This window comes from Lentinula edodes, assembly GCF_021015755.1.
Source record: "Lentinula edodes strain Le(Bin) 0899 ss11 chromosome Unknown C8R40scaffold_12, whole genome shotgun sequence".
In the NCBI taxonomy this organism is placed as follows: domain Eukaryota; kingdom Fungi; phylum Basidiomycota; class Agaricomycetes; order Agaricales; family Omphalotaceae; genus Lentinula; species Lentinula edodes.
This window is the reverse complement of record NW_025764318.1, coordinates 591,622-614,986: the sequence shown is the minus strand read 5'-3', so window position 1 is coordinate 614,986 and position 23,365 is coordinate 591,622. Positions and strand designations below refer to the sequence as shown.

Sequence of the window (23,365 nt, the reverse complement as noted above, 5' to 3'; positions counted from 1 at the left end):
AACGCGTTTCCACCGACAGCAAGCTGAGCGATCAGCTTCCACAATAGAAAAGATTATCTGAAACGGTTTTGTAAGTATACAATTATACTTGTACCCTTGCCTTCATCATGACAATGTCCCGGGTAACCAGCCTAAGACCGACGCTATGCTCAACATCTGCAGGTGTCTATCTCCACAACTATAGATAATTCATTACATGTGTACAGATACTTACTGGTCTATGTAAGTCCTTGCGCAATACTCAAAGCCTAAGGGTTTTTGAAAAGTCGTTATACATACATAAGCGCAATTTTTTTAATGTAACATGAAAAAAACTGATCACCAGTTACTGAGCATCATTTGTGCACATTCCTGATCATTGTCATCAGAATGAGAGACACAATTCAAAGGATAATTTTCACCTTCAATCTGTTCATGTTATGAACAATTGCTACATTGACTACAGTCTTCAATTTTCTCTTCACCTCCGCCTTTCCGATTGTCAACTGATAGCTTCCGGAGCAATGACACCACCGGCTGACATAGTCCCCTTGAATCTGTTTGCACTTGCTACACTTCAGGTCTTGTCCTGCGAAATTCCGTTCCATGGCCCACACCACACGAATGAGTGAGAACTCAATCAAAGTCCGATCATATTCGCCTTTGCAATTGAAACATACCCACTTTGGAGGGCCAGTCTCGCCCTGAGCGGGTAGTAGCTCGGGATCCCGACAGAAGTCAAAATCTTTGAGCGCATCACAGTGCTTGCAAGGGACATTGAACAATTTGAGTGGCTCGCAAGGGTTTCGGAAAATAGCTTCAGATGCAAACTCTTTAACACCGATCAGGTCGAGAGCGTTCCGTTTGACCAAGCCTATTTCAACGTGATATTCCTTTGCCAACTGGAATATCGCACAAGCAAATTTGATAAATTCGAGCGGGGGGTTTGACATATGTAGATGTGATCCAGGAAGAACGGGAAATTGCCATTCTACTGCAGTTTCTTCATTCATCATTGCTTCCCGATACTGTTCTTGAATGTTTCCGACAGTTCTGAGCATCCGCCGTGTAAGCTTCCCAGCAATGAACTGTCGAACATTCTCTACCTCATCCTTCATCTGAAAATCATGCTGCGTCGCACCTGGTGGATCGCCATTTTGAAGAGGCCGAAGAGGCACGCGGGCCGTTTCATTTGTCTTTTGACAAATTTTGAAGAGGGAGACAACGAAGTACTGTATTATGGATGTAATTTCTTTTTGGGCTGGTTGCGGAAGGAATTCGGCGATGTTCAATTTCATCATAATTGACAACTCTTCGGGTGGTTCTAGTGCCAGAGGATTCTCACATACAATCCCACCCCAATTGGCCTGGTCCATGAACAGAAGATAATCATAGAAGCAATCGTTACGGAGGTATATATGCTGAAAGAGTTCATGCGAAGTAACAGCGGTATTGATATATGTGGCATATGCGTGGGCAGTACCCGGAGGCTTTGAGGTCGCTAACAGGATTTTGCTAAAATCAGCATAAATAACATGGGACCCTAGTCGTTTGAACTCGGCCAGCAGTTGCACGAATGTTTTCCGCATAAGACCGTGCACAAAGCGATGGAGGCTAGGATCGTACATATTTGACGCACTTGAGCTAATCCAGCGCCAAAAATGGTCTACGGTGAGGACGGAAGGGCATTCCACCCCTTCGAGTTCACCTTGTAGTCGATCTGTCAGCCATGCCTTCACCATAGCTTTTAGGATACTGAAGGTCTGAACAGGAACATTGGATTCGCCCAGCGAGATGTCTTTCTGTCCGTCTCCTTGAGCGTACTCGTCCAAGGTGCGTGAAACAGAATCGAATGCAGTGGAACCGCCACTGCCCTCAAGTTCATTGATTACTAGAGAATGCACGACAGAGTTGATCGCCAAATTCCGCACCGCGATCTCGAGACAGACATGAGAGTAAGCTCCTGGCATGGTGAACTCTGTCTTCGGAAGGTCATCCGTCGGCCGTTTGTCAGTTTCCATTCCTCCAAGATCAGGAAGTTCGCTCGAAGACCACCACAACACCATGTCTTGTTGAACCAGCCGACGAGCAAAAGTAATATCCGACAGTTGGAGAGGCTGGTCGCCTTCGATATGCCCAAGAGGTATGTCATAGTATTCCGATAGTGCCATCGACCTATCTAACCAGCCTCCCATGGCAAGATAACGGTTCAACATTTTTCCCACGACGTGAGACTGCCAAGGGAAAACGTCCAAAGTGTGAGCGGATTTTGCTTTTGCCATAGAGAGCACAGGGAACCTGGCAAGTTTTGGGACATTCATTTCAAAATAAGAGTTGTCTTTACTAGACGATAAGACAATGATATAATTTTGGTCTTCGGCAACACCTAGCTCCCGAGAAATGGCTTTGAGAGCCGTTATATCAGTTGAATGGTAGGTGGTGGTGAAATCTCTCGTGTCAGGGTATACGAACGAACTGCTGCCGAAATGCTCGTCGCGCTTTTTCTTGATCTCTGTGTAGCCCTCTCGTAAACGAGGGATGGCCTGCCTTCGAGTAGCAGGATCAACAATATGAAGTTTGACCAGTCCAGAAGGGAAAAAAACGGCGAAGACGTGAAGAGGGGCATTCGCAGAACAGGCGTGGTAGATAAATATGTACTTTTGATTTTTGCCACTCCTCAGGTATTTGTGTTTAGAGTTTCCAGATACAGAAGGTGCTTCGAGTTGATGTAAGTCAAACCCGATAGCTTCCGCGCGATTCAAAGTCATGCTGCTGTCCGTAGACTTACAAATACGACCGAGTTTTAGTAAAGCGCGCACTACTAATGGAACCTAGAAATGGTAAGTGCACAATAGGGGGGATCTTTTGAGGCACTCACTTGCAGTTCAAAAACTCCATCAACGTTCGGATCGTTAGTAAGATCTATGAAGTGTTCGCTGATCTCCCGATAAAGGTCCTCTCGAACGGTGATTTTGTACAGATTAATGCAAGGAAGGTCTCGAGGCAAATTGCGTGAAACCTTCTCATAGGAATAGAAGTCCGTACGAAATATCTCCTCTTTCGGGGTGCGGAGGTGCACATAGAATTGTCGCGCTATGCGCAGAGGCAGCGGGATAAGTTCTGAGTCGACCGATAGCCACAGCATGTATCTACCCAAGGTCCCTGTAGGTCGAATTTGCACAATGTCCCATCTTCGGTCGGCGCGCACCTTCACATTGCTGAACATAGAAGGTACTACGACAGATCTAGGGTCTGGTACTTGGCGCCTACGTTTCCAGCGAGGTCGCATCGCTTTCAACCAGGCAGAATAACTAATCATGGGATCAGGAAGCGCTTTGTCTTCTTCGGCAACGCCTGGCTCAGGGATGTCTTGCCGGACGATGTGAGGCTCGGACGGAGCGAGAAGTATTTGAGTAGATGGACCTTCACCACCCCAGTCCTCAATGTCCATCAGTTGCGACTCTTCTTCCTGGGCTTCTACATCGGTGGCTAGTCTGAAGAAGTCTGTCAGCTTGTTCTGCTTCATTTTATCAATGGTTCCTGCGACTCGACGATGTAGCCAGTCTGGGTGATGAATTCGAGGCACGGGGTTGGAAACCTTCTGCATCGCAGCGGGGATAGTGATTAATTTCTGAATCACAGAGCCCAGTCGCTCAATGTAGTAGTTCCAATCAAGAATGGAACGAAGGTCAAAATCGATGAGACTGCTATCCTTGAGCCATTTGCGGAGGTACACCCGCTTGATGCTTTCCTCTGCAGAGAAAATAGCAACTGGAACGGCACGATCTGTGACAGGGGCACCAATCGGTTTGGCAGATATGATGAACTTGCAAGCCAGCCCTTTGTCCTTGACCATCTGGTCACCTAAGAATTCCGCCAAACGTCTGGCAGTACTGATAGAAGTAGATTTTTGACCGCCATACTCCGCCAGAGTTTTCGACATGCTACGATTCTCAGCAATAAGCTCCACCAACTCCTCGTCTGTAAGTGCTGCCGCCTTGCTGAACAGGACATCCAGCCACTGGTCTGCAACCTGCGCAACAGCTTTGTAACATTCCTCCGTGGTCGACCCAAGAAGGAATTTCTCAAAGATCTGAGACTGGAAATGTTTTATCAGCTGTAGTTCACCACGACGCTTCACTTCAAACCCTTTGAGTTCAGCCAAAGAACCATCATCGTTGAACACGGCGTAACGCTTCTTCAAAAGCTTATCTTCTTCCTTCGAAGAGGGTAAGATCATTGCCTTGTAAGGTCCATCCAGCTCGAAGAAGATAGAGTTTTCGCTGTGGATTTTGTATTCCCCAGTCTCGAGATCAAGATCGTGATATTGATGGTTGGTGAATTTGGCGTGGACGAGGTGATTGAGCATTGTACAAGGATAAGAGAATCCAATTGATTTACCATTGTCTAACTTGAACTTGAAGTTTTCGGGGAAGACTCCTGGGAGCATACACCAAATACCATCGGTATCTAGTTCTAGTGGTCGCCCAATCTGCTCCACCAGCGCTCGAGCCATCTGAATAATGGTAGCACCAGTTAAACAAGTAATTCCAGCCATCTCCATCGAGTGCCAGCGAGCACCCTTCCGCATTACGTATCCGTAAAAGGAATTCAGAATGCACTTGTGTGCCAGTTGAAGGGAGTCATACAACACGATCATCTTTTTTGCCTCATCGACCTCTGCAAGGGAGCGCCCTTCATTGATAACGGTATCGAGGTTTTTCTTCCACGTTTTATGCAGACCTTTATACTCGTATCGTCGATCTCGGAACCTCCTTACAGTGTCGACATAGAACGGGTTTTCCCGTTGGCAGACGATAGACTCCCGGTTTTCCACCTTCGTGTCCTTGGTTTTTTTGTAAACCTTTCGCGAATAATCGCCCAATCGTTTATGCAATAACGCAGTCTGCTCAGCAGGCGAAAGATCGGCGTATCGGCGTTGAGGACCATTCGGACGTTTGGAAGGGAAAATCTCTTGGTTGAGCGCATGTCGGATCATATTATACTCGTCACGGTGGGATGGAAAGAATTCTCCTCGCCATGCCCATTCCAATCTGCGGTCGCAAGTTTTTCCCGGTCGATTGTAGTCGCAGACGGCGCAAATAGATTCGTCAACCATTGAATCGGGCTGGAGACGATTAGACAACATGATGTTGGGATACATGGCAGCCACATCCAAGTGGTAGATCAAGGGATTGTCGATACGCTTTGGATTATCGCGCATGGCTTCGAGGGCAGATTGGATGGCAGCTTTGACTTCTTCATAGTTGGTGACTTTTTCTATTGAACATTTAGACTCCTCCACGATGCAAAACGTCAGGGCGGCATCAAGGTCGTTGATTAGCTAAAAATCATTAGCCCAGGACCATGCTGCCACAAGAAGTGTACCCTACCTCTTGAACAGCAGAAGGCGTGATTTTAAAGTCTGTGGGGATATCACTACGGAAAACTCCTGCTTCAAGAGCTTCTACATGACCGCCGACATACGTCTCCGATGCCAAGAGGTGTCCATCGTAGAAGTTTCCATGCTCCTCCTCGTGCCTGTTCGGCATTATGATGTGACCTCGATACGCTTCAACCTATCTCACACGGAGGTTGAGTGAGGCCCTAGGGAACAGCCAGTGGACGTACCATCAACAAAGTTTCGCAAAGAGTGCCACTTCCTTTCCTCAAAACTTCGTCGGGGTTCAGCGGAATGATGTTACAAAGAGAGAAGATGAAAGGGTGCACGTATTTCATATACAGATAGTAAGTTGCGACTGCATCTGACACAGAGTACTGCGCTAGTGTCTGAGGTTGTTCTAGCGCGTAACTATTAGGAAGATCAGGTCACTGAAGAAATGAACAACGAGCTGTACCCACGGAGTCATGAGTTCAGGATCTAATTCTATAGGGTTGTAGCCCAACTTTGAGGCAGTTACAGCCTTCAAGCCCTGACTCCCCTGAGGTAGGTAGGAATCACGCTTCACCCAACGGAAGCAATCCATATGTACACAAGTTCTCGATTTGTATTCATCGTCAGAGTCCTTTGCGAAACCGGTTTCAAGGTATAGGTCTATTCCGTTGACTTTTGCGCGCGCGTCTAGGAACGGAAAATCAAAGAAATCGCCGTTGAAAGTGGCTATCACGGTGGGTTTGACGTCTTGAATATGGGAAAAGAAGCGTCTGATGGTCTCAGCCTAAACACGCCATGAACACAGATGGTCGAGGAAGTAAAAATGTGTACGCACTTCATTTGGTTCATTGAATATTATGAAAGGACCCTCATAACCTTCCATTGGAGTATACTCAAAATCTTCGATGTCCTCGCTAACGATCTCCCGGTTGGTGATGAGATATCCCTGACCATCTACCATATATGAAATCATCATGACTTGATCTGTCGCTTGGTCAGGAAATTTGAGCGGAGCCTTGGTGGTTTCGATATCGTAGGCCATAACCACTGGGTCCGCACGTTTTACACGCTCAGCAATGTGACGGAAATCGGGCTGACCAGCAGTAAAGCTTACTGCATACCAGAGCCCGACACGAATGTCATTGTCGATGGCCACTCGTAGATAATAAGGAACGTCGTATTCACGAATATCAATGATAGCCTCTCGGGCGTCTTCACGAAATGTCGCATTCCTGGAAAAGCCAGCGTTACCCCATCCTTCTTCTTCGAACGCGATATCCATGTTAGCAAGACCCGTGGAAGTCGCGTTGACGACCTCTGCATACGCGTCTACAGCGTCGCGTTTGGCGCCGTTGGCAAGAGCCAAGGGGAGAAGTTCACGACGGACATTGAGCAAGTCTGAAACGTTCCGAAAGCAGAGCTGAAGATAGAGGCGACGGTGGCCCATGAGATGGTTGGGAAGTTTAAGATCTTCTTTACGATCGCGAACAATGCGACAGATGAGGCCTTCATACTTTTTCTTCAGCCATTCTTCGACTGAATTTTCCATACCGCTCTGAGAGAATATGAATATTGAGTAAATGTTTATAAAATGAGCTGACCTTGCAAGCAATATAAAAATAAGGCTCATACTGATACGTGCACTTGAACATTTGTCCATCGTCTTGAATAAAGTAATAGTCCACAGCTGCCTTCCCAGATGGCCAATCCGCGTCTTTGACAAGAGTCTAGGCGTAATCTCAGAGTTGGATTCGAACGACCAACAAAATGCTACGCACCGGATGCATGTTCACCAACCAGCCTTCTTTGACTACGCCTTCTTGTACCAATCCGAATCCGAGTTTTTCATCAATCTCATCACTAACTTTGACCGCCTCGAATCTCTCCGCCAGTTGTGTGCCGTCATCTTCGCGTTTCGGAGCGTCTTCTGGCTTTCCTTTGCCTTTTCCTCGTCCCCTGCCTCTCCAAGAACCTCCTCGATAGCTTGAAGCGCGAAAAGCGCCACGATTTCCGCCTCGCGCAGAGGAGAGACCAAAGCCGCGACCTCTCGCCATAGCAATTAATACAAAGGGATCGCGTTTAAGGCTGGTAGAGAAACGCGTCACGACCCACGTGGCTCTTTGTGCCGCTCGGCGCTTATTGTTGTAGCCTCTGTAAAGACTCCCGAAATAGTGCACATATGTACTGTCTCAAGCCTTTAAAATTCGTGTATAGGATTTTGCAAGGGGGCCTTAAAATGCAAGGTTAAAACGCCACGCTCCCTAACTGACGAAACAAGACGAATCGGTATACCCGACCGAAACTACCGCGAACGAACGCTTGGGCACGTGCGAAAAATTACATCGAACCTGAAACATGTTCGCGTACCTTTTTCGCCTGCCATGCAATTTCGGAATTTCCAAAAATGGGTAATTCTCGCTCTGGTTCTTCATTTACTGCCACTCCAATGATTTCTGACTCTTCGGACGACGATGTGAATGAACAAGATACTCATGCCAACGGATTTGACTCTGCTTCTCGCCTTGGCTCACCCTCGATTTCTTCAGTTCACGACTCACGGGCAGAGGTCGACGATGACAGCGTCACTTGCCTTTGGGATGACTGTGGACTTGTATTTACGGATCTCCAAGTATTCATTGATCACATTCATAACGGTGCGAACTGCTTCATTGGTTGCTACGATGATGCTCAACCTTGAATAAAACCTTAGGACATATCGGTGTCAACAAATCAAATTACACATGTGAATGGGCCACCTGCCATCGAAGAGGCCTCTCTCAGACTTCGCGCTTTGCTCTTATATCTCACATCCGGTCACATACTGGAGAAAAACCATTTGTATGCTCGTTACCAGGCGCGTCTTGTTCCATTCCTTGGAATCATAGTTCTAAGCAATCCTCCGCACAGAGTGTGACAAGTCCTTTACCCGATCCGATGCTCTAGCAAAGCACATGCGCTTACAGCACAGTATCGAACCACCAGCGCCTGGTCGCGGTGGAACCCGTAAACGAAAACGAGACGAGACCTCTCCCCCGCCAACCAATGGTGCAGCACTAGCGAGTGGAAGCGGTTTTAGAACATTCAAGGTGGAACAGCCTTGGTCAAACTCAGAAACCATGGATGAAGCCGATTTAGACTATGAAAACTATACTCGTGCGGAGGCCGCTCATCGTAGGCCCCCAGTTGATGAAGAAGAGGAATCTGCATTAGATGTTCTCCCAGCCCATCTCAAATCTCAATTCGACTCATCTTCGAGGCGGGTTATGGGACGTTCACCAGAAATGGTTATGTATATCTTGACGAAGGCGAAACACAAGTATGCGCTGCAACGGCAGGAGGCTTTGCTAGCCGAACTGACGTTGGCCAGCGCAGAGTTAAACAGGGTGAGGGGTGAAAAAGATGCGATGATGGATCGAGTATTGCATGCTACATTTGGGTGTGTTGTATACCTGCTTCGTTATGGACTTCTGCTCACTCCTTACCCGCAGCTCTCAGGCCGAAGTTTTCACAAAACCCATACAGAAACCTGCAGCAATGATTTTGGATCAGAAAGCTATTCTTACTTATGCGAATGGTGCTGAGTCTGGACATTGAAGCAATTTTTGTTTCATCTTGCCTTATATCTTATGACTCAACTATAATCTATAATCACCATCTCGACTTCATTCTGTATTCTTTCTGTATGTATGGCGACGTACTTCATCCTATCCTATTCCCTCCAACATGTTCAGTCATTTAAATTGTGTCAGAGCATGTAGCGTTGCCAACAATTTCAAAGACACAGGGCCCTTCATCAGCGCGAAATTATGGCGCTTTCGGCGTCGTCGGATTTTTCTCCATTGCCAGTAAGTAGTGCTATTCTACTCTACCCCATTTTTAGAGCCTCTCACATAAACCTAATCGTGAGCTTGTCGAATCGTTGTTTGGAAACCGTACTGACAATTCTCTGGTTCTGGCAAAGAAAGACAAGAGAATTGAAAGTGACACTATTTTCCCTGCGTGAACGGTTTTGCGCAAGAAATGAGTGAACCAAGAACAACCAAACCCATTTTCGCCGAGACACTAAAGAAAACTTGGCCGGGGCGCTCAATGCAATATTATCATGTTCCGCTCAAGAGTCAAAGGATCGTGATCGTCAAAATCTAGGCCTATAAAAGCATGAGCTTGTGTTGGCTCCAAAGAGTATCTCCTTCATTCTCTCAGGCATCAGGTTAGAACTCGATACAGGACATGGCTCGACACCACTTCCTTTGCTGTCTTCCTATCCGGGTCTGTTTCCCTAACTACGTTGGATTTATCAAATGTCATACTCATTCGTTGGTTTTGACGTTAGCTTGGAGCCTTTGTGATATCGTTGCTGACAATGGCTTACTCTGGATTCCTAACCTTCATCTCCATCTGCGTTATCATCGATGTTCGTAAAGGTGGGCTCCAATTTGAAGTTAGTTTTCCAGAAACTAATAGTTTTATGAAGGTCTGGTTTCGACAGGACAGACGCGAGGCATGACGACAGGGATAGAAATTATGTTTGGTGTCTTAGCAGTCTCCTATGGTTTGCTATTCATGTCGGCTCTGTTCGGGTAGGTGACTCCAACTACCTCAAAACCTTACTAAGATCAAACAACTGGCTTCCTACGACAGGCTCATTGGTGTTCTTAGTCATCGAATTAGTTGGATCCACACCTTTAATAGCTTCATGAAGACCATACTGTTCCTGAACCTCTCCGCGGGAGTCACTGCGATTGTGCTGTTTGCAATTGACAAGAAGAATATATGCGTCAATGGCAATAGCTCGTCAAATGCAAACTCGTGCCCAAGTTTTCTTGGGACTGCTTCAAGAGATTTGATTATAGTTATCGCATCTTTGATTCTAGCAGTTGTCCTACTCTTGCAAGGATGTGCGTGTATTTCTCCTCTAATTCCTCGGGTTTTTGATTCCTAATTCCAACCACATATCTTTACCCACTCTGAACTGTGATGCTGCATTTTTAGATGGTATTTGGATTGTATCAGATTGCATTGATGATCTTGAAACTAAACAAGTGGCGGAATATCCCTTTGCTACGCGATATGCTGGCGTCGCTCCAGTGCCTCCGTCCGAAGACAGCATTCCTTTGACAAACGGGAAGGGATATTAGCCTCAATCAGAACAGGATCTTACATTTATTATCATCGCCGCCTTCTCCATTGAAGTATATACATCGTGATGCTTTACAAAGTTATCTTCAATGGAATGCTTCCGTTCGATCATGAACTTTGCCCAGGATTTGGTATGGTCTGAAGTGGTATTTCGACTTGAATTTTTAAGACTTTTCAAAGCATGCTGAATGTCACATAACCTACTTATTACAAGAACGCATGCCAGTAAGGTCTTTGAAAGCCCTGAGGAAAGCTCTATCCACTGCAAATTTTGACTGCGAAATTCTATGTGAAAGCATGCCTAGGATTGAACAAGTCAGTGTCCTAATGCCTCAGGCTTCCATTAAAAAGAAGGGTAGATCCAATCCAATGTCACAGTACTGGTAAGGGTAAAAGATTTCCGATGATTATACTCTCAGGAGCATGCTCTTCAGAGATGATGATAGATTTCAAAAAATTCAATATGCAACTTCAAGCTTCCCCAGCAGTTTCACAGTGGTGATCTTTCATTTTTCAGAATGTTTTCTATGTTCTGTCCTAATCTTCTTCCATCAACTGTCACGTCACATTAGGAATAGCTGAATAGCCCCAAATCTAAAGGTAGCTTAGAAATAGCTGTAATTCAATGACAAAAGGCTTACTGAGGTCAGAGTAACATGCAGGTTGGTCAACCAGTGGTTTGCGAGAAAGACCAGATAGATCAAGAGAAAGCAATAGCCCCATCCAAGTAGTCTAGCAAGGATACCCTCAGTACGGATACGAGAATGTAAAAGAAAATGTCCCATTAGATACCCAGATCTCATATGATCCTATCCGCATGCCAGTGAAAAGACAAGACAAGTCCTGTAAGGTCATCACAATGATAGTATTAACTCGATTGGGTGAAGTCAAAGAGGCCCTTCATTTACATGGAAATGAGGGACTGCTACGAAAGCGCCAGCGAGACGGAGTTGCAAAATTTAGCTTCACGAAGCTGAAGCGTAGCATGCACTTGACGAGTCTTCTGCGTTTTTCTGAAGGAAATAAATATCTACAGAAGAGGCAGTTCCAGCCATCAAATGCGCTTTGGACAGTAGACACTGCACTCACGAAGATCCATTCTCTTTTCACCAGGTTCGCTAGGATCGAGAAAAGGCCAGCTACCTGGCATATAGTTATGGCTAGGTCCACATTGGCAGTTTGTAAGGCAAGAGTAACGAGACGCGACAAACTAGAGTCTTCGAACGGACACGTGATGCGGTACTCTCTTCTCCTGCCAGTACCGCATCGACACGCGTCCGTCGAAGCAGCATAAGACTAGTCTAGTAGCTCTCCCAGTCTTCTTTCCACATAAACTACTTGCCTAACTCACTCATGGCTGAACGGATGGACTTTGACCCCGCTAAGATACTGGCCCCTGACTTTGCAAGTGAAGCCTATGCCTTCATGCGAGCGGCTCTCGTTGCAGACGCAAACACTCCCGAAATAACCACGAATGAGCTGGCAGCCCAACGCCTCAAAGACTAGTGGGAAGGGCATATCGAGGGACTCAGAGCACAATACCAAGTACAGTTACAACAAGCAGAAACCCTGAGAGAACAGAGGAGACAAGAAGAAGCAGAAGCTGAGAGGCAGGAGAAAGAGAGGGAGCTAACGAAGGAGGCTGAAAAGAAACGCCTCCCCATATATGACTTCCAGAAAGGCCTCGGCGTAGACTCCATCCCACTACAACTACACCCATACGCAAGGAAGATGATGATGGCATGCAAGTATGTACCCTTATGGTACTTCCTCCCTGACGCAGCAGTCGAAGCCAAGGAGAGGAGCAAGGAATCCCTAGACACCAACCACCTCCAATTCGCTGTAGAGGACGGTGACTCCCTCTCAGGCTCCACCGTCTCCTTAGTCGGGTCCCATTCAGTCCGCACATCACCGAATGCCATCCCCGACTCACAGCTATCCTGGCCACAAGTCATGCGTGCCAAAAGTGCTTTCCTCAATGCGTTACGTCTAGGAACCTGGCCAGACCATTTCATTGCCATGTTTGCCGGATTCTACAGCAACATGGACATGCATCGTGAATTACAAGAGCAGGACGGAGACCAGGTAATGGCGCACTACCATGCAGAAATGCGGCTGGCGTGGTACGACGCAATGGAAAGGAAAGCCCCCTTTGACCTTTCCATAATTTCGGACAGAGTCCTCGGGGAAAGTCGTCAGCAGATTGTCAAACAGAAACAGGAAAAGAGTCTCAAAGGTAAGCAATCCTCCCCTTCAAGGGAATGAATACACCACATCTAATGGTCTCATTTCGCCTCCTCCACAACTAAACAACCCTTTCCACACAACAACAATTCCCCCCCCCAACAACGCTAATAACCTCCCGGTGCATCCTCCAATTCAATCGCTAACATCAACCCTGCTGCTAACACCGACCATGCTAACACTAAATCCCGCTGCCGATGCTCGCTGCACTAATGCTAAAACATTACCCGCTTAACTAAATCTATCACCAACATCGCAACAATCGAATGCACCAACAGACTTTCAGACTGCCACAGCACAGATGGAAGCAAGGGTTGCAGCCAGGCTACAACAATTGTCTCAGGCGACCTCAAACCCTTTCCAGAACACACGGCAATCCTCCAATAGAACGCGCCAAGCTCCCTATCCCTCCACATCCCCCCGCAAAGCTAGCAGACAAGCTGAAAACCGTCAACCAGACCCCCCTAGCTTTCAACGTTCCTTTCGGGACTCAAACCAACCACCGCTCTCACGATGTCACCGATGTCTCAGACGGGACAAACATGACATACGCCGCTGCTCACAAACATCAATCTGGAACGGAAAACGCGATGTCACCTGCAACTGGAACAAGCACGGATATCTCGAAATTGCTAAAGGAGCTAACGCAGGTCTGGAACTCTGTGCGGACTGGCAGAGACCAAACGGATGCACCAGTCGTGCCCACCCTGAAAAGCATCTTTGCTCAGGATGCTCTAACAGCGGACACGGAGCTAGCAGCTGCCCTGATGGAGAATAAGTTCGCAGTACGCACCCCTCTACAAGCTAAGGAATGGAAACTTGCTATCACTAGTCTCAACCTCACACACAAATACCCCACCCTTGCTGAATCCATACAACACTGCTTCAATGTCGGAATCCCCAGAATAAAACATACATTCTCACCGCCTAATAAACTTAATAATCCCGAATCAATAGCTGCTTTTCATGAAATAATGAGGAACGAAATCAACACTGGGCGATGGCTTGGCCCATATTCCAAGGAAACCATCGAAAAGACTATCGGACCATTCCAAACATCACCAATCTCAATGATTCCAAAATCCGGAAAACCCGGCAAGTTCAGATTACTCGAAAACCTCTCGTACCCATATCGACCAACACTCATCCCATCAATTCCTGCTGTCATCTCCTCCATCAACTCCCACATCGACTCCACCCTTTACCCTTGCCTATGGGGAACCTTTGCCACCACCTGTTGGCTAATATGGACTCTGCCCCCCAATTCACAGGGAGCAGTAAGGGACATCTCGGAGGCATACTGATTGATTCCCTTACATCCGTCGCAATGGGCGGGAGTCGTTGTTAGAACATCTCAGGAGGAATACTGCATAGACACCCGAGACATGTTCGGTCTCAAGTCGGCAGGAGGATCTTTTGGCCACTTAGCAGACTGCAGTAACGAGCTTGCCTCGTTTTTGTGTGAAAGAGAAAGGAAGGAATCTAATGGGCACTCCAACCAACCAATCTAATACACAATATGCGAGTTCACTGCTATCAAATTTATTTAATAGCAAGGGGTAGCGTTGGCAAAGGTTCCGCAAAGCTTTGAGAGATAAGTAAGAAGCTTTAATCAATCAATTTGAATCGTTTTAAGAATTCGATATATTCCTTTGATTAAGGTAGATTCAGCACGATTTGTGCTTTAGTTTGTATTGATATGGGTATATCAAGAATTGGGGTTTTTGAATCAAAGTAAATTAAAACCGAAACACACAGACCCCTACGGAGGGCTAGAACTATGTGCTGGCACAACCACACAGCGTGATTTGCCCTTAAGACCAATGACTGATCCTAAGTTCGAAGAATACCCAACAACTGGATATACTTCTCGTAGTCACAAGGAGCAGAACACAACGTTCCTATACTCACAAGTGCCGGGCCCAAATGGCTGCTAGCGAAGAGGTTTCAGTCTGGCGGGAGTGTGTCTTTCCTTTTTACGGATTGGCACTGCAACGTCGTCCCAAAATCACTTGTATTCCAGATACATTGGATCGCTATTTATACATACAGAATATAGAGTCGCACAGTACAATTAATTTAATACAATAAATGTTCGGAACCGCAAGGAAACTTCTACACTCGGTCTGATACCATTTAATTTGAATCTACATGTCCTTATTTGGTCCATAATGGTTCCAAGATTCAAGTATACCTCCAAACATAGGTAGGTACTTCATTATTCATTTAATTTAATTGTTTTGAAGAATGACTCGAATGGTGTTCAACTGTCATTGCTGTTCAACACTTACTTCGATCGTTTGTCACCTCGTCCGGAGGCAAATCAGCTCTCCTCGATTCTAATCCTATCAATCTGATTCATCTGGATTAAACTAATTGCTTCTCTCTTTCAATAGACACCCATTGTGCCTATACTCTATCAAGGGAGTTACGCATAGTATTCATTTAATTGCATTCTTCAATATTTTCTACGTCAGGACTCTTTGACATTCATTTGATATGTCTTCGGAGCCTCGCAGTACTTCGATCGTTCTTCTAGTCATTTTCCTCAACCATGCAATCTGATTGGTCTATTAGACTAAATCGCAGTCTTTTTAGATTAATGCATGATCTCGTTCTAGAAAGAGTATTTGATAATTTCTGAGTTCTAGAAAGTCATTTCGAGTCAATCCTCGGCTCATGGTCACTTGAGTAAGTTCTTCCAAACTCCGGCCAGTGTAAGGTCCAATAGGAATACCCTTGGTATGTCATACGTGAATGGTCATCCTTCGGATGTAGTCCGAGTCTGGTATAATCCTGCCTGACCAACAGGTAGACTGCTATCCGAAGGTAGTATCGGGGATGGGTAAACTAACCACTTGTGGTAGTATGGGTATATGGTCCCTTCAACTTATTAGACTGATTCAGTATTGACTTTGACTGTCAATCTGGGTCTCAATTACAGTCCTCTTGATACAAATCTATATGTGAAAATGTCACAATTCACAGCATAGACATCTAGCCAAAATTTAGGCGTATCAGCGGCATGGACATCTGCAGAGGCTATGGCTTAGGTCCCCTCACCCAACCAATACAACACACTACGAGAACAACTACGAGAGCGCACAGCCAGAACAGGAGTCATCCACCGCAAGGGTTGTCTTCTGTATCAAGGCCACACCCTGCCAAATGGACAGCTAGAAGAATTTGATGACGACTTCACCTTCCCTATCCAAGACCTCTCTCGCCTATCCCCTCGCTCCCAAGAAGACTCGAGATATGCATACTCCTTCCACGACATTGACCGAATCACACTCCCATTGGGCTACACCTGGGCTGCCGAAAAAGACATCCCCTTTTGCTACGACCCGACCTACTTTGGCTTGCAATGGAATCTCAAAGAGAAAACGGTGTCTGTTCCCGCAGCCAAACGCCTCAAATACATAGCCGCAATAAAAGAGTGGGAAGAACGGAAATCGCACAACATCGAACACGTAAGAAAACTATACGGCAAGCTCCTGCACATCAGTCTCGTCCTCCCCATTGGCAGAACCTACTTGATCGAGCTCAAGAAGTTCACCGCGGAACTTGGCCATGAGGCGCTGCTGACAAAGCACAGTGCACCACGCAGATGGCCAGCGGACCTTCTTTGGTGGAAATCAACCTTGTCCTCTCCCATCTCCGTGCCCATCCCAGGACCTGCCGACCTCATAGACCTACATGCCTACTCTGACGCCAGCAGCAGCTTTGGCATCGGCTTATACATCTGCGGCTACTGGCGAACCTATCATCTCCTCCCAGGATGGAGAGGAAAGGACGGAGAACGAGACATCGGGTGGGCCAAAGCGGTCGGCTTTTACCTCCTCATCATCATCATTGCCAGGGAAGCAACTGCAGGGTGGCATTACAAGATATGGGGGGACAACGAAGGAGTGGTCAAGGGGTGGTGGAATGGAAGGAGCAGAAACCGAGCCACAAACCACATATTCCGACATCTTCGGGAACTCACTTCACGCTGCCATCTCAACATCCACACCCGATACGTTGCCAGTGCTCACAACCCAGCCAATCCGTTCTCGCGAGGCACCCGTGGCAGAACAGACTACCTCCTCCCAAAGATTGCTATCCCATACCACCTCTCAAGCTTCATCATTGACTACGACAAACCTTACACCGCAGCTGAACGCCGTGAGTACAGCCCTCTTGAACGCATTGCTTATGAACCTAAACCGAAGCGACCCTTCACACGGCCATCCTATGACCAATGGCACTCTGAAGAAGAAGGACGCTTACTCGCCGCCTTTGAGGACTCTTGGTAGCAGGCCAGCTACCTCAAACTATCCTACTGCTATCTCTCTCCCTGTGAATACCGTAGCTACTCATACTGTTCGTCCTTACCCAGTAAATCTAACACCTATAATATCTGCCCTACGCCCCCACTGTGCCGCCTGTGAACGTCTAATCCAGTGGAAGCCCGCCAGTAAGTGCAACTTTCAAGACACAACAGGACTCCCGCTAACGAGCTTGCCTCGTTTTTGTGTGAAAGAGAAAGGAAGGAATCTAATGGGCACTCCAACCAACCAATCTAATACACAATATGCGAGTTCACTGCTATCAAATTTATTTAATAGCAAGGGGTAGCGTTGGCAAAGGTTCCGCAAAGCTTTGAGAGCTAAGTAAGAAGCTTTAATCAATCAATTTGAACCGTTTTAAGAATTCGATATATTCCTTTGATTAAGGTAGATTCAGCACGATTTGTGCTTTAGTTTGTATTGATTTGGGTATATCAAGAATTGGGGGTTTGAATCAAAGTAAATTAAAACCGAAACACACAGACCCCTACAGAGGGCTAGAACTATGTGCTGGCACAACCACACAGCGTGATTTGCCCTTAAGACCAACGACTGATCCTAAGTTCAAAGGATATCCAACAACTGGATATACTTCTCGCAGTCACAAGGAGCAGAACACAACGTTCCTATACTCACAAGTGCCGGGCCCGAATGGCTGCTAGCGAAGAGGTTTCAGTCTGGCGGGAGTGTGTCTTTCCTTTTTACGGATTAGCACTGCAACGTCGTCCCAAAATCACTTGTATTCCAGATACATTGGATCGCTATTTATACATACAGAATATAGAGTCGCACAGTACAATTAATTTAATACAATAAATGTTCGGAACCGCCAGGAAACTTCTTCACTCGGTCAGATACCATTTAATTTGAATCTACATGTCCTTATTTGGTCCATAATGGTTCCAAGATTCTAGTATACCTCCAAACATAGGTAGGTACTTCGATATTCATTTAATTTAATTGTTTTTGGAGGATGACTCGAATGGTGTTCAACTGTCATTGCTGTTCAACACTTACTTCGATCGTTTGTCACCTCGTCCGGAGGCAAATCAGCTTTCCTCGATTCTAATCCTATCAATCTGATTCATCTGGATTAAACTAATTGCTTCTCTCTTTCAATAGACACCCATTGTGCCTATACTCTATCAATGTCATGCCCTGGCTACAACCAGACCAGTCCCAGTACCCACCACACGTTACCATATGTCCTACCCACCTCCCGTATGTCCTCTGCACCTCCCCAAGTACCACCAGACACCTTCCCAAGTATTTCTGACGCAGCTACCCAAACGTCCTTCACCCCGACACGCGTACGAAAACCCTCTAGCCGATAACCCCTTTAAGTATTAATCTCGATTACCTCCCTCCCTCCGATTAGCTACCTCATGCCTCCAGATGTTCCCTTGTTCACTTCCCGTACCTATTTAAGTAACGCCGCAATGTCCTGAAGCCCCAGCTTGGTATATTTTGAACACACACCCTTTTGCATAGGTCCAGTCCCTGTCCCTTTGTACCTGCTAACCATACAGATTTCTCTTACTCTCTGTTTCACTACCTCTGTTTCTCTCAACTCTTGTCTATCGTCTCTGTGATTGTCTATACGATCCAATACACGCTTTTACTTCACGTCTAAGCAATCCGAGTGAGTTCCCGAGCTCCCTCGAACAATACTAAAGCTCCCCAACGCCTACCGCCTTGGTGAGCTAACCTCCCCAAACCTCCTCGGGCTCCCTAGCTATTCTATAGGCTTCAGGACCTCGATCTAGGTAACGTCGAAGCTACCCCTCACGTCGAACTACATACTGCTTCTCCGTTACCACCTCCCACACTCGAGGACATCCATCCTCAATCCTAGCCCCCAGGGACCTGCCCTCCCTGGCACATCCCTTCTCGGGAGCTTACACCCTTGAGACCCATTTATCCATACGACCTACTTGATCCTATATTGACGTTCTAGCGAGTACAACTCCTACTACGCAATATCGTACGGTCCCGCACTCTTCCATAACCTCCCTACGCCCTAGGGACCTCCCTGGACCTCCTAGGAACCCCCTCAAGGGTCACCATCTCGTCGTTCCAACCACTACTAGGTCATTCCCGTCCTCGGTCGCGGTTCTTGTAGCTCCCTTCGAGCTCCAGCCTGCTCCTAGCACGCTACAACATAAACCTCCCTATACCAAAACCTACCCTAAGACCTATTTTGACCCAGGTCTTACATTATACCAAGCTCTCCCGTCACCGAATGGACTCGTCGCGACGAAATGTCGGCGACGTCAACGGAACGACCTTCTAGTTCCAAGACCGAATCAAAGAAACAAAAGAGCGCCTTATCTCGTGGAAACACGACACAAGCTCAAAAATCGAACCAGGCTGCTAGCTCCACTGTCATCACGGTGGCAGCTGGTCAACACCTGATGTCCATCCCAGAACAGTCGTTCAGGGATGAAACCGCCAGCAACATCCGGACCCCAGAGGGACGTCAACCGGAGGTTCAGGGGCCCCCTCCAGTGGAACCTGGGATGGGACCACCACAACGGAGGTTTACCTCCATGGGTTACGCCCAACCTGCCAGTAGTCCCATGGGAGGTTTCGCATACTCCCCTACCTGGGGAACGAGAGGACCTCCCCCTGGACCGGTACCGCAGCTAGACATGGAGTCAGCTTCGAACGCAGGTGGAAGAGTCAGCGGTCAAGTAGCCGCTATCAAAAGGATACAAGGGGGGAGTACTGACCCTCTCTCAGTACGACAACAGGAGAAACTTCCAGAGAGGAGGGTATCCCCTGCCGTATCCGAACAATCTCGGACGTCATCCCGGAGGTTACCAACACCTCCAGTACAGTCCCTTAACCTTCCTCTCCCGAGACGAGGAAGTTCGCTCTCCAGTCTCCTGAAGAGCCCAGCTATGAATATGCCCAACTGGGAGCGTACACACGCAATACACCATAGCAGGACCAACTTCCCAGTACAACCCTTGTCCGAAATGACATTGCGTCTGGAAGACGTCATTCGAATTCAGGAGTGTATCCCGGAGGATGTAGCTATGGTCCTAAGGGAGGTATTGGAGTCAATGGGGATCGAAATATTGGGAGACGGTCTCGAATTCTCAGACCTACAAGTACAGTTCCTAACAGTGGGAACTCAACTGGAGATAGACCTCCCAGAGAAGGCCCAGCAGTGGCTGATGACCCCCGCGAACCGATCAGATTTTCTCTGGCTGTACAACGTCCTGTTGGACCCAGAGAGGATGTTGGAACTGTTAGAGGCAGAGGCACGTTACGGGCGATCGTTCCGAAACTCGAGGGGAATACTTCCCCTCCTCCCTCATACCCATGGAAGGGAGAAGGAATTCTGTGGCGAAGCAGGGCTACGTATATTGTACCGAGCCTCTAACTACAGATCAGGAGCCGTACGGTTTGAACCTCCCCCTTCGAGGGTTAACATACCGAACTACCAGGCGATCCAAATACTTCGGAACGCAAACCTAGCGGAAGCAGCAGCTAAAATCGATGAGGAAAGTAACGAGGATGCTAACGCAATTGCTGCAAAAAATCGTAGACGCAGGAGATACACCACGGCTCACCTCCTGGCCCCAGTGGAGTCAATGCCTGATCAGGATAGTCCCGTCCGGGTCCGTAGCGGACAGACGGTATACACGTACACGCCCATGAGGCATATGCACCAGCTTCTGGTGAGGAGTGAGGAGTCTGAAGCGATGTTGTGTTCGCAGGAGACCCGACACCGGACGCTACTAGCGGAATCAGACACTCTGATGCTGTCGGAGGAACTTTCTGGATCGAATCTAGAAAGAGCTTTGGAATTCCGTCGCAGACTGGTCGCGGATAATCGGGGAACCTCGTATATGGTTCAATGCGAACCCGAGAGCGTAGGGGAGTTCCCTCCGGAGCAATTTGACCAGAAAAGGCAGCTCCATGGATCTGATGGTCGTTTCCTGGCACAGAAACATTCATCGCCCAGGAGTATCGAGGTTCCTGAATTCTTTAACCCCGGTAACACGGCCACGAGGAGCCCCCAGTTACGCTCTGGGACCTCCCCCACGGTACATGCCTTGGCTCAAAATTCGACTCCTCCCCCCAGGTGCGCAACATTCATCACGGATCTACGGACAAGATCTGACAGCTCGGCTGGTTCCCAACCCTGTACACGTTCCTCCAAGACTGAGCAATCCATCAGTCATACCCTATCAAGGGTCGGTATCGATGCAATCCCATGCGGTGGGAGCGGAGAGTCAAAGGGATCCGAACCAACGAAGGATGTTGGTAGTTCACGAAGAGGCGGTACCCCCGCAGGGAGCCCCTTTAGGGACTCCCTTTGTAACTGGAGCTCAGACGAACCGACCTGGCATGGTTGTCGACTCGGCACATTCTCAGGAATCGGTAGCAATGATCCAACAACAGGCTCGGGTCATTGAGACGCTCCAGGAACAACTCCGTGAGGTAAAGAAAGGATTCACAGCGGGGGAAGTACCGACTGGAGGACCCCTTTCCAAAACAGGAAACACGGCGGCATTATCCGGGCGAGCACCTAGGGTAATGAGAGAATATACGAGGGGGGGTCCTTCTCCTGTAGTTCCACAGCCAAGGAGCTGGCAAGCTACGGAACCAATATCCTTTAACCGAAACTCTCCTACAGGAGCTAAGGATGGAAACCCCCAGGCAGAACAAGCAGGACAGATCCCGGATACTCCGAGTGTGGACCGACGACGTATTCACGAGTGGGGAGCCCGAGTGCAAAGAGCTGAACTAGGGGAGTATGGGAGACCAGAAGGAGGAGCGTTGACACGCCTAAATTTTGGCTAGACGTCTATGCTGTGAATTGTGACATTTTCACATATAGATTTGTATCAAGAGGACTGTAATTGAGACCCAGATTGACAGTCAAAGTCGATACTGAATCAGTCTAATAAGTTGAAGGGACCATAGACCCATACTACCACAAGTTGGTCAGTTTACCCATCCCCGATACTACCTACGGATAGCAGTCTACCTGTTCGTCAAGCAGGATTATACCAGACTCGGACTACATCCGAAGGATGACCATTCACGTATGACATACCAAGGGTATTCTTATTGGACCTTACACTGGCAGGAGTTTGGAAGAACTTACTCAAGTGACCATGAACCGAGGATTGACTCGAAATGACTTTCTAGAACTCAGGAATTATCAAATACTCCTTCTAGAACGAGATCATGCATTAATCCAAAAGACTGCGATTTAGTCTAATTGACCAATCAAGTTGCATGGTTGAGGAAAATGACTAGAAGAACGATCGAAGTACTGCGAGGCTCCGAAGGCATATCAAATGAATGTCAAAGAGTCCTGACGTAGAAAATATTGAAGAATACAATTAAATGAATACTATGCGTAACTCCCTTGATAGAGTATAGGCACAATGGGTGTCTATTGAAAGAGAGAAGCAATTAGTTTAATCCAGATGAATCAGATTGATAGGATTAGAATCGAGGAGAGCTGATTTGCCTCCGGACGAGGTGACAAATGATCGAAGTAAGTGTTGAACAGCAATGACAGTTGAACACCATTCGAGTCATCCTCCAAAAACAATTAAATTAAATGAATATTGAAGTACCTACCTATGTTTGGAGGTATACTAGAATCTTGGAACCAATATGGACCAAATAAGGACATGTAGATTCAAATTAAATGGTATCTGACTGAGTGTAGAAGTTTCCTTGCGGTTCCGAATGTTTATTGTATTAAATTAATTGTACTATGCGACTCTATATTCTGTATGTATAAATAGCGATCCGATGTATCTGGAATACAAGTGATTTTGGGACGACGTTGCAGTGCTAATCCGTAAAAAGGAAAGACACACTCCCGCCAGACTGAAACCTCTTTGCTAGCAGCCATTCGGGCCCGGCACTTGTGAGTATAGGAACATTGTGTTCTGCTCCTTGTGACTGCGAGAAGTCTATCCAGTTGTTGGGTATTCTTCAAACTTAGGATCAGTTGTTGGTCTTAAGGGCAAATCACGCTGTGTGGTTGTGCCAGCACATAGTTCTAGCCCTCCGTAGGGGTCTGTGTGTTTTGGTTTTAATTTACTTTGATTCAAACCCCCAATTCTTGATATACCCAAATCAATACAAACCACAGCACAAATCGTGTTGAATCTACCTTGATCAAAGGAATATATTGAATCCTTAGAACGATTCAAATTGATTGATCAAAGCTTCGTACTTAGCTCTCAAAGCTTTGTGGAACCTTTGCCAACGCTACCCCTTGCTATTAAATAAATTT

The 23,365-nt window shown here is 47.1% G+C and overlaps 3 protein-coding genes across 3 annotated transcripts; 2 read left to right on the top strand and 1 right to left on the bottom strand.

The window, feature by feature from the left end:
- Positions 1 to 2: 2 nt before the first annotated feature.
- C8R40DRAFT_1098580 (uncharacterized protein) lies at positions 3 to 7,475 on the bottom strand. Its single transcript, XM_046227815.1, has 10 exons — positions 7,153 to 7,475; positions 6,976 to 7,101; positions 6,210 to 6,929; positions 5,842 to 6,158; positions 5,611 to 5,791; positions 5,373 to 5,558; positions 2,858 to 5,323; positions 402 to 2,810; positions 323 to 351; positions 3 to 248 (listed from the first exon to the last, which is right to left on the bottom strand). Exons 1-10 carry the CDS (start codon positions 7,426 to 7,428, stop codon positions 242 to 244), a joined length of 6,717 nt encoding a protein of 2,238 aa, XP_046087851.1. The 5' UTR covers positions 7,429 to 7,475; the 3' UTR covers positions 3 to 241.
- Positions 7,476 to 7,778: 303 nt separating this feature from the next.
- C8R40DRAFT_1160074 (uncharacterized protein) lies at positions 7,779 to 8,968 on the top strand (the record flags this gene model as incomplete). The annotated part of the gene is made up of 5 exons (XM_046229968.1): positions 7,779 to 8,028; positions 8,085 to 8,228; positions 8,282 to 8,474; positions 8,550 to 8,810; positions 8,863 to 8,968. The coding sequence occupies 5 exons, from the start codon at positions 7,779 to 7,781 to the stop codon at positions 8,966 to 8,968; spliced, it is 954 nt and encodes a 317-aa protein (XP_046087850.1).
- A 561-nt stretch (positions 8,969 to 9,529) lies between these two features.
- On the top strand, positions 9,530 to 10,622 carry C8R40DRAFT_115454 (uncharacterized protein). Its single transcript, XM_046229590.1, has 5 exons — positions 9,530 to 9,643; positions 9,708 to 9,798; positions 9,849 to 9,954; positions 10,016 to 10,272; positions 10,367 to 10,622. Exons 1-5 carry the CDS (start codon positions 9,605 to 9,607, stop codon positions 10,510 to 10,512), a joined length of 639 nt encoding a protein of 212 aa, XP_046087849.1. The 5' UTR covers positions 9,530 to 9,604; the 3' UTR covers positions 10,513 to 10,622.
- Positions 10,623 to 23,365: the final 12,743 nt, after the last annotated feature.